The sequence below is a fragment of the Pteropus alecto genome, unplaced genomic scaffold (assembly GCF_000325575.1).
Source record: "Pteropus alecto unplaced genomic scaffold, ASM32557v1 scaffold81, whole genome shotgun sequence".
In the NCBI taxonomy this organism is placed as follows: domain Eukaryota; kingdom Metazoa; phylum Chordata; class Mammalia; order Chiroptera; family Pteropodidae; genus Pteropus; species Pteropus alecto.
Window position 1 is genome coordinate 6,511,777 of NW_006433378.1, and position 10,714 is coordinate 6,522,490.

General features: G+C 37.9%; 1 protein-coding gene and 1 pseudogene across 13 annotated transcripts in view; one reads left to right on the forward strand and one right to left on the reverse strand.

Moving 5' to 3' along the window:
• Positions 1-5,407, reverse strand: part of LEKR1 (leucine, glutamate and lysine rich 1) — a 170,540-nt gene extending 165,133 nt beyond the window's left edge. The window contains exons 1-2 of one of the 13 annotated variants that reach the window (XM_015586544.2): positions 4,524-5,403; positions 1,502-1,591 (exon numbers count right to left, since the gene is read on the reverse strand). In XM_015586544.2, coding sequence (XP_015442030.1) covers positions 1,502-1,549 — 48 coding nt within the window. In that variant the 5' untranslated portion in view covers positions 1,550-1,591; positions 4,524-5,403. The other 12 variants (XM_015586543.2, XM_015586538.2, XM_025044219.1 and 9 more) reach the window with 12 other exon arrangements.
• Positions 5,408-8,565: 3,158 nt separating this feature from the next.
• On the forward strand, positions 8,566-8,684 carry LOC112476874 (annotated as a pseudogene).
• The last annotated feature ends 2,030 nt before the right edge of the window (positions 8,685-10,714 follow it).

Here is a 10,714-nt window from a genome sequence, read left to right on the forward strand (position 1 = left end):
AGCATTTGCATTGTTAAACATTCTCTAACTTGGCCAGCTCTTTCTCACCAGTAAGCTTCTGTTCCCTTGGACTACCATACCCTACTGCCTGTCTATAAAAATACTCCACCTTCAAGGACCAGTCCCAATTCCATCTTCTGTATAAAGCTTCTCCCTTGACCATCACAATACTGGAGGATTCTTCCCCCCACCTTCTCCTCTCTCAGAGAAGATACTATCTTATATACATTTAAATCATATACTGTCTTTTAGAGTTATTATTTCATGTCATTATATATCATCTTCCTGATGAATGATTGGGATATGAAGCACGGGTATTGTTTCTTGCAGATTGTTTTGTTTTGCTTCTTTTAATCTCTAACACACAGGTTAGTATATGGAAGGAACTCAGTTGTGGGAGAGAAGAAGGACATTCTATGTCTACCAACACATAAAAGCACCATTTCTCAGGTAAGTATAGCATAGCTGAGCTCTTTCTGTGCTTACTGTCTCTTATACCTAACTTAAAAGGTGAAGCAAATTAAATGCAATGGTTGAAAAGGTATTTTCTGGTAACTGGACTTCCCTTCCAGTTCCTGCCAGGTTGCAGTTTACATAAATCTGAAGAACACGCAGTAACAGTAAGCATCAAGTAAAATCAATGGGATGGTTAATAGTAATAGACAGCCGAAAGCAACATGCACAAAGAATAAAAGCATATCTGAGAGCTGACTGCAATTTTTAATTAAAAAGTAATGGATTGGTGGTTAATAGAGTTGACTGTTGCTTTACTGAAAAACCTGAATGATTATAATAGCTAAGGTCTCAGGTTTTAATTCACAATTTCTCAGTTTCAAAGAGATATTTTTTAAAGTATACTGTTAACAATGTATGCACTGCCAAACTAAACATGTCAGAAATGCTTTTGCCTAAAGATAGCTATGAACCAGGAGGAGAGGAGCATGCTAATCAGATTAAATGAGATTACATGAAAGAGCTTAAAACAGTGCCTGGTACACAGGAAGTAGCAATAATTAAGATGAAACTGAAATAAACCCTTATATAGAAAGAGACTTAAAAATTTAGCATCATAAATTTTAGCATCAACTAACTGTAATTTCTGTGGTGGTATACTACTAAATAATTGTTTTCCAAAATTTACAGAATAAAGATCACTTATAATTTTAAAGATCCATTTATTTCGGTTTAAAAAAAAAAAAAACTTTTTTTCCTGACAAGCTGCTAGAAAATATCTAAATATACTATTTGGACATTTGAGGGCTCCGCGAACACCAGGTCAAATACTGTGCTGGAATTGCATATCTGTCTTCTTTGACAGGCCATGTATTCTGCACTGAACTGAATTCCACAATTCTGACCATTAAGATTATTCCTTTCCCCACTCCACCAATTCATTGCAGATGCCCTCATAAAAATAAATACAAAATCTCTGAATTCACTCTCTCAGGGTTTAGAATTATCCATTAAAATATTATGCTGTAATAACAATATAATATCATACCTTTTGGATTTCTTCAGGTAACGCATGCATGGGAATGTGACGATCCATAATTTCTCAAAATATACTGAGGGAGTGCTGAAGCAAAATGATCTAAAAATATTGATACAATAATCAGAATTAAAATAATGCAAAAAAAATTCAAATTGAAAGGTATAAACTCTTGGGAGTATTCATAGATAAATGGTTATAACTGTTTCAACAAATGTTTGTTTCATCAACTCAAGTGGGGTTTTCTGTTACTAGACCAACAGAACCGGAAAGGCCTATAGAGAGAGACTATTGACAGAAATGATACTCTCTTTCTTTAGAAATTAATAGTCTAATTCTAATTTCTGTGGTGGTTCACAACTAATTATTTGTTTTGCAAATACAGAATAAGGATCACTTAACATTTTAAACAGACCCATTTATTTCAGTTATTTTTTTTTTAAAGCAAGTTTTCTGAAAAGCTTCTAAATATCTAAATATGGTATTTTAGTTCAGCAGATAAGAAAAGCAATTATGACATGAATGCTGGTTTGAATAATGATGTACAGAAAAAATATTCAGTTATCAGATTAAATATGATATGCAGGCATTGAACAGAAGAATCATCACAGCATGAGAAGGCAGGTTCCAATTTTACCCATAAATGAACATTTATATAATTTTTATGAAGATATTTTAACAGATTTTCACTTTATAATAAAAGAATTCAATGTAAAACAATATCACTACTTTCATAAAACTACACAGGATGAATGGAGGAGTACTTTGGGTTCTTTTTTTTTTTTAAATCTTTCCCAAATATGGAGAAAGAACAGACAGTCCAGTTTCATGAGTGAGATGTTTATATATACCCTAGCAGTGAAGGGCAGAAGGGGGGCAGCAGAGTAAGATGATACAGGCACAATTCCACAGCAGGGAAGAAGGCCTGAGGCGGAAGAGCTATAGAGAAGAACAATCTAGGAGTTTAGGAAAGAAAAATGTCTTGGTATAGGGAATTAGTGAAGGATTTCTGAAGTTGTTTGCTTCTGATCAGGGCAGGATTTTGATAAAGAGAGACTGGAGAGACATAACACTCTCTCAGAGACAGCAACCTCAACCATGCCAAGGTAGCAGGGAAATTATAGTTGACAAAAATTCCTGTAGTGGCAGTATTTTCTTAAATTGTGTAACCATTGGTAGAAGAGAGGATTCCCTATTCCCTCTAAAACGAGCACAAAGCCCTTGTTTTAATAAGCTGCTGTTTAAAGCAAATAACCAATGAGCTATCTTCCTATATAAATGGGGTGTGTGTGTGTGTGTGTGTGTGTGTGTGTGCGCGCACACAAGTGTTTTTGGTAAAGTTAACTGGAGTTAACTCTGGGGGTAAAGTTAACTGACATAGTTAATATAGGTCCACATGGCCAAGTACATAAAAATTTGATGTTTGGCAGACCATCACCACAATGTGGAAAGAGCTCATTATTCACAGAAGGCTCATTATTCTAATCTCTACCATTTTACAATGGATTCACCATCAGTAAAGTAAGATGGCATTGGCTTAATTAAACTCTATTGGGAGCGGAATTTCTCCTAAATTATCAACTAAATTATCAACTAAATTTCCTTTTAAAATTCCACTCACAAAATTATTTGAGAGCCTGGATCTACTGACGATATAAACAAGGCACCAATGGAACAGTTTTCATTTAGTACCTTCATTGTCTGTAAATGTAGTCCAACTTTGTGGCCTTACTATACCAAGAGGGGAAGAATTGGCAGGTTCTGATTACTGAGGAAAAATTAAAAATAAAATATCCTGCCAACACAGAAAAATCTCTCTATAGTGCAGAAAGATAATTTATTATTGAATATGCATTTAACCAGACTGAAATGTAAATCACAGCCAATCTGTTAATGAGATTACAAAGACATAAAGAAACCCCACTCTTTTTATACAGCCAGGCAGATACAGTCCATTACATACATACCCATTCTCAAGATAAATGGTAACTGTCCTCAACATGGCTTGCTATAAACTCTTTCATACTTCGTTTTAAATTCATCTGGTAATTGAAGTAGCCATCTATACTAGCTAATTGCATTTGTTCTAAGGAATGGATATCGCTATAACAAAGCAGGTGGTTACTAGAAGTAAGGCACTTAGGCTAAACTCCCAAGGAAATATGGAAACAGGGAACTATATTCCTTGTTGTTTACATTGTAAAGAAATGGCTACCAGGTCAAGAAAAGTATTCTGGTTCTTAAAGATTTGCATACAAAATTTTTTTTAAAGATTTGCATATATATTAAAGGAATAGTGGAAGCATTCACAAATTAGAAGTTTATCAAGGAAGGGAGGGGGAAAACGTGCGCGTTTTATCAAATGAGGCCCTTTTATTCTTTCACATTACACACGTGTAGACCGGCAAAGGGTGCGGTGATAACTGGCAGCAGTTACCTAGGTATTTGTGTATCTGCTCTGTAACAGGATCACAAGGAAGATGTCAAAAACACAGATACGTCCTGATTGTTCACTTCCGATTCCCTTTCTCACATCAGTGTCACGTTAGGCCATTAACTCATGTTTAGTTTTCAAGCTCTTCCATAAAGTATTCCCCTGGCGTGAATCACCCACAAATGAGCAGGTCATGGTCAAGTGAAGCAGGAGTTCCTGTCCTAAGACTTTCCTGAAGCGGCGGAATTTTCCAAATTGAAACCAACTGCAAGGGCAGCCAAAACTGCCGGAAGGGTTTTGAACTCTGTCCCTTTCTAACCCCGTTCTCTCGGGACCTGCTGTGGCAGAAGAAGGAGTTGGGGGTAAGGCCGAGCCGCGCAATCCCGGGAAGAGGGGATGCTTGGGCCGGCAGGCTGGCGGGAACCAGGCAAGGTATGCAGAAGGGGGCGAAGGCGAGGTGCGGGGCCCCATCCCGCTGCCGCGGCGCCGCCGCTCAGCTTTCCGGCCCTCTGCCCGGATGCCAGCACGCCTCCGCTCCGAACTGCGTCCGGGGATACGGAGGCATCCAGGGACTCAAGGAAGCGGTTCGTTGTCTCTCACCTAGACCTCGACTCCACCCGGTGCGAAACGGCTTTCCCGGTCTCCCGGGAGACCGTGCTGCACGTCGGACTGACGTTAGGGCGCGGTGACGTCACAGCCTACGCCTCTCGCCAACGCGGAAGCGGTGCTCCCCTGCCCTGCCCCGGGCCCCAACTCCCAGCGGAAGCGGGAAAGCGCGTGGCGGGATCGCAGGAAGGGGCTCGTATTACGCGCGGAGTGCTGTGAGAGGCAGGAAAGGAGACGCCAAGAGTGAAGCGGGGGAGGGGGGCTGGAGTGGTGATAATAACAGATGGGACGGAGAGAGACGTCCCCAGCCCTTGCGGCTGGTTGGAGAGAGACCTTGGCTGGGGCGGAAGCCTAAGTCCGTCTACTTCTCACCGCTGGCCCTAGAGCCCGTGTGGAGGACACAGCAGTGGGCAGTTACTGCCCTTGAGCAGAAAGAGGAGAGATGCCTGTAAAGGTCCTGGGTGTAAAAGGAAGCTCGTCTCAGTGATTGCAAGCGAGGCCAAGTGAATTGGAAAGGCGTTGGTAAAATTTCCAACCTAGTCCAAGAGTAGTCAAGACGAAGTGCTTAGTTCAAAAATTATCTCGAGACCCCCCTAGAGCACAATTTATAAAAGGCTGTCCACCCTTACACGTGACTTTCTCTCATTCATAAAGCAAGTATTTGTTGGTGGCCTACCATGCGTCAAGCACTGCATACCAGATGGGGTGAGGCTCAGTGACTGACTAACCCAGCCAGGGGCAGCCATTGGCAGATTTGCAGGTGACTCATTCACAGTTCAGATATCTCCTTTTTGAGAATTTTATGAGGTCCAAAATGCAGCTCTTCCAAGAAACAAAGTAATCACTGCTCGCTTTCAGGGAAGGAGACTTGCTACTATTGAAAGAAGTAAAGTTGAGTAAATAGAAAATTTAGTAAAACCTGTAGATTTAGAGAAGTGATCAAATGATGCAGAGCATTGCTGGAACAGTAGTCAGACTGCTGATTGATAGGTATTTGTTAAATAAACAGTCATATGTGGCTCTCAATAAACATTATTGCTAATAATCATACTAGCCCAAATAATCATACTATATTTGTTAATAAAAGTGACAGCATGAAGTAATGAACACTTCTAAAAGTCTTGTTCCGCAAAGCACTGAAAGCTTTGGAAATATATATATCCTGTACACTTTAGACTGAGACTTTTGTCCCAAAGCCTACCATTGACTTTCTGTTTACACCCCCTCAAAGAGACTTTCTTCATCTGGCAAAGAAAAGCATAATTAGAGGATTGCAGAAAGGATTTAGGGGCACAGAGGACAGCCAACAAAGTGGTCAAGTACAGCATGCTTATGAGAAATGCAAAGAACATTATAAACTATTCATCTTCAGCATGCTTCTTTGAGGGACAATGAAGGTAGGACTGTTCTCATTTTGTAACAATGGGAGTTTATATATAGGGCGCACACACACGCGCGTGCACACGCACACACACACACACACACACACATGCACACAACAGTTCATCCAGATTCATTGAGTGTATATATCTGGAACAGGAATTGCACACCTAAAGCAGGATCACTCTGTTCTAAGGCCAGTTGGGCTAGTATGATTATTAGCAATAATGTCTATTGAGTACTTTGTGTATAGGATAAGGAAAGGAAACTTTAAGGATGGGAGAAGATCCAGCTGAAAGGCTGTAAGTCATTCTGTGGTTTAATTTCATCCGTGAATGTTCATCTCTACATTGGCCTTGAGACCAATTTTCCTTCCACTTAATGTCCCTTAGACCACATATGACCACAGAGAGCCACATATGACTGTTTATTTAAAATGAAATAAAAACTTACACTCCTTTTTTGCACTAGTCAGCTTTCAGGTGCTCAGCAATTACATGTTGCTACCACATAAGACAGCACATATATGTAGAACATGTTCATCATCAAAGAAAGTTCTGTTGAACAATTGTTAGCACTATAAGAATTTCAAGGAGTTGATAAATTGTGAAGAATAGCCTGTTAAAAAGTAGCAGTGAAAACCGTTATCCCTGAAGACCACGGCACATAGGAAGAATTGTGAAGTGTTACAAAATAGGTTTTTAAAAAGAGGGGTTGGAAATAATCCAATAAGCCTCTCCTCGATGTTGGTGTTTTTCTTGGCTCTTTTGGTCTCAGTCTCCCTCTGTCTCTGTCCAGGTTTCTTTCCTTGTCCTTTTCCGACTTCTTTTTCTCACCCCTTTATTGGCCATACTGACTGAAGCAGAAGTTAAAATATTCCCATTATTGGACATACTGAATAAAGTTTTGTGTTATCCTGTTTTTAAATTTTATATCAGCTAAGTTTTACTTTTTACTATGACCTTTAAAAATAATCCAGTGATAACCAAAGGTTAAGTTCCTTTTAACCTTTTCTGTGACCCTATGTGTCAATGACCCCTGAAAGAAAAAAAAAATGCTCCCTAGTTTTAGGAGTAGAGTCTCTGTAAAGTGACTGAACTAGGGCTTTCCATATGATCTGCAGACCTTTGTGTTTTATTAATGTTTAGGAGAATACAGTGTCTATACTTTTCTTTTATGAATTTACCTAAGATATTTATCCCACAGGGCATTTTTATTCAATCCATCCATTTTGGTTAGTAGTTTGTCCCCTCCCCTCTTCTTCCTCGTCCCTACTGAAAATCACGTGGGAGAATACATACTTTGTCTGCAAGTCTGATAAAAATTTTAGAAAGTCTACTCAAGATTGCTAATTTCAAAGCGAGCTCAAATTGAGCTCAGAACTATACAAAGGGAACATGGCAAAACTACAGTTAGCTCAACTTATTTTTATCCTGTGAACCAGAACACACAGTACCATGCTAGCCCCAAAAGTTTGAATAAAATGGTTGCAGACAGGCCTCCCAGGTTGGCAACCACAGCTTTCACTGCAATTTCTGGGTTCCATCTAATGCAAGTACACAACTTTTAAAAAGCTAACATTTATTGGGCTCTATTTGCCAGGTACTTCATACACAATGTCTTAGTTTATTGAGAACCATCCCAAACATAACTCAGTCAGATCCTACTTGTTTACTTTTTTCCAAAAAATAGAAGTGGCCAAGGGCATGGCCCAACCTGTGAGCACTGAAGTGTACTTGGACTGAATGCGAATGTAAGCAGAAGCACCTGGGTCTCATGTTTTATTTTAGTCGATGATGCCAGCCAATTAGTACCCACAGGGCATCAGCTTACTCTGGATTTGTAACATATGTAAATACCCCCCCCCCAAATTATTTAATTCTGGAAACTTAACTTTGTCATAGACTTACTTTCTTCATAACTTCCAAAACAGCTTCCAGTTTTCAAAAAAGAGGTCAGCTGTAAGTGACCACTTGCTTTGTTGTACTTGCCCCAACACAGTTTATTCCCACTGAGATGTGGATCAGAGTTTCTTTCTTAATTTTTTAAAATTGCTAATCAACATTTAAAGTTTTAGACTCCTCTTTAAAGCTACTTTGTATATTTTGAACCCCAAATAGCTCTAGCTGGGCTTGGGCCACAGTATATGTGGGTTAATGCTCTGTACATTTTTTAATCCATCATATGTGCAATGTAAACTTGAGTCTAATGAAATGAAAGTCACAATCTTTAAATAGCAGTTATCTCTAGGAGTTCAAGTGTTTTGCATTCTTTTTAGCCCTGAAAATATGATTATTGAATAAAATTTCCAGTGATACAAGTCAGGCTTTTAAGGGATAAACATCTCTCAAATATTAAAAATAAGTCAAGCACTACAGTGAAACCTTCTATGATTATAAATTATTCTCTTGTGGCTGGTTCACTACTGATAAGAACTTTACTTAAAAATGTACTATGTGCCAATAGTTTAATATTTGTTATAGGAATAATTTTTTATTGAAATATAATTTACATATAATATATTCCAGGTGTACAACATAATGACTCAATATTGTGAGTTAACCACAATAAATCTAGTTAACATCTATCATTACACAGTAAAAACTTCTTGTGACCAGAGCTTTTAAGATCTACTCTCAAAAAAATAAAAAGATCTGTCTACCGCCATGCTACCCTGAACAAGCCCAATCCCATCTGATCTCGGAAGCTAATCAGTGTTGGGCCCAGTTAGTACTTGGATGGGAGACCACCTAAGAAGACCAGGTGCTGTAGGAATAAAAAACTAAAAAACTACGGGATTGTAATCTGACAAGGTCCTTGCAATCTGAGGTCAACCAAGGGTTGCCTCACCTAAAAAAATAAATAAAAATAAAAAGATCTACTCCTAGCAACTTTCAAATATATAATACAGTATTATTAACTATAGTCACCATGCTATACTTTACATCTCCAGGACTTATTTTCATGAATATATTTAAAAACAATAAAACTCTAATGACACTGACTTAAAGCTCTTGTAATAAATTTGATGCTCAAAAATACGGCACTGATAGTTCTTTAAACTCTTAGCATCCAATATCTAACATTAATGAATTCAAAGACTGAAAATTGGTAACTTCCTTAGGCATTTAAAAAACTTTGTAGAATTTGCTAGTTTAATGAAATTATTGCTTATTTCTGAGATTTCTATAGGATTCTAATGAAGCATCCAAGAGTTTAACTCATATTTTTTGATAAGTGATTGGTACAAGTGATTTCATTCTGCCTTACAGAGATGAAGTTCATGTTTCTGTACCTATAATTATCAGTAGCTACAAAATTTATAGGAATCAAATTATAGCAATTTTCCTGTCATTTTGTTACATCTCTATTAATAAAAGTTTTAATGCCATTAAAGAGTTGTGAATCATCTTAAAAGATATCTTACAAACTATTGATAAAAAACATCTAACATTATTACCACTATTAAATAGATAAAAAAATTAAAATAATTATAGTAGCCCTGGTTTGCAAGAGTGTAGAGCAACTAGCACTCTTAAACATTGCTTTTACATTTACTTTTTTGCAACAGTCAGTTTTCAAGTGCTCATAATTACATGTCAAAATCTAAAACATTTATTATGTTCTAAACACCTTGAAATGTTCAAAACAACTGTAGTGGACACTTGATCCCCCTTCTTCCTTTTGTTCAGGAATCCAGACCTCTGCGCCATTCCCTTCTCTCTGCTCCCAAGCCCAACTCCAGTAACGAGTTCAGAATTGGTCGATTTTGCTAGCCCCTTCCCCTTTACCAGTAATTTAAATCACAAATGGGTTTCTGACCCTATTCTGATCAAACAGGCTCTACGAGAAGGCTACTGGAAGCGTCTAGAAAAGTTTTTGTTAGTACATATATTTAGTGTTTATCACAGTCTTGTTTATAATGTATAAATATTGGAAATACCAAAATGTAAAATAAATTGATTTATCAAACAACATGATTGTGTGGCTATTAGAAATGATAATGTAAGTTATTTGGTGATGAATATCCAAATGGATTGTTTGTGAAAACAGCAAGTTAAAAACAGAATTATAATTTTTTTAAATTACTCCAAGTAGCATTCTAAATATACATTTTGTTAATTATTCGTCAACATATTTTATTATGTTGGATACCTCACAGAATCAACAGAAGAGTTTAATAACTAAACTTCAATAAAGCAGGAAACAGGACTGCTTTGAGAACTTCAGATATGAATTCTGGAACTCTAAAAAGTCATAGAGTCTCAGCCATTTGAATCTACCACTTAATGAAAGTTAGTCCCATTCTCTTTTACAGTCTCTGCCAATGGCAGGGCAGTAGCGGCTGACAATCCAGTTTTGCCACAATGAGAAAGAGAGGAGGCTTCTGTTCCCAACCTCCAGTTATAAAATGCCAGGAAATTACTATTTGGCACACCTTGACCAAATCCCTGAAGCCAAGAGGAGTCAGATATATGCCTCCTGCCAATTGTGGGGACCAGAAAGGCAAGACCACACATGATGACATCTCCATTTCTAATTACATGTCTAGGAGAGTAAGGGCAGAATCTGAGGAAGAGGGACAGTTCTGTCCTAGAAGCGTGCTAGACAAACATTCCTACATATAGTTTGAGAATCAGAGTTAGCCGGGAAAACATTTTACAATTAAACAGTGAAACTTTCTCTCTTTTTCTTAAGTTGAAAAGTGAACCTGTATTTTGAAAAAGCTTCCTAGGAGTTCATGGGAGGCGTCCAAACCTGGGAGAATCCCCCTCAATAATGGTGTGTTATCTGTGTAATAAAAA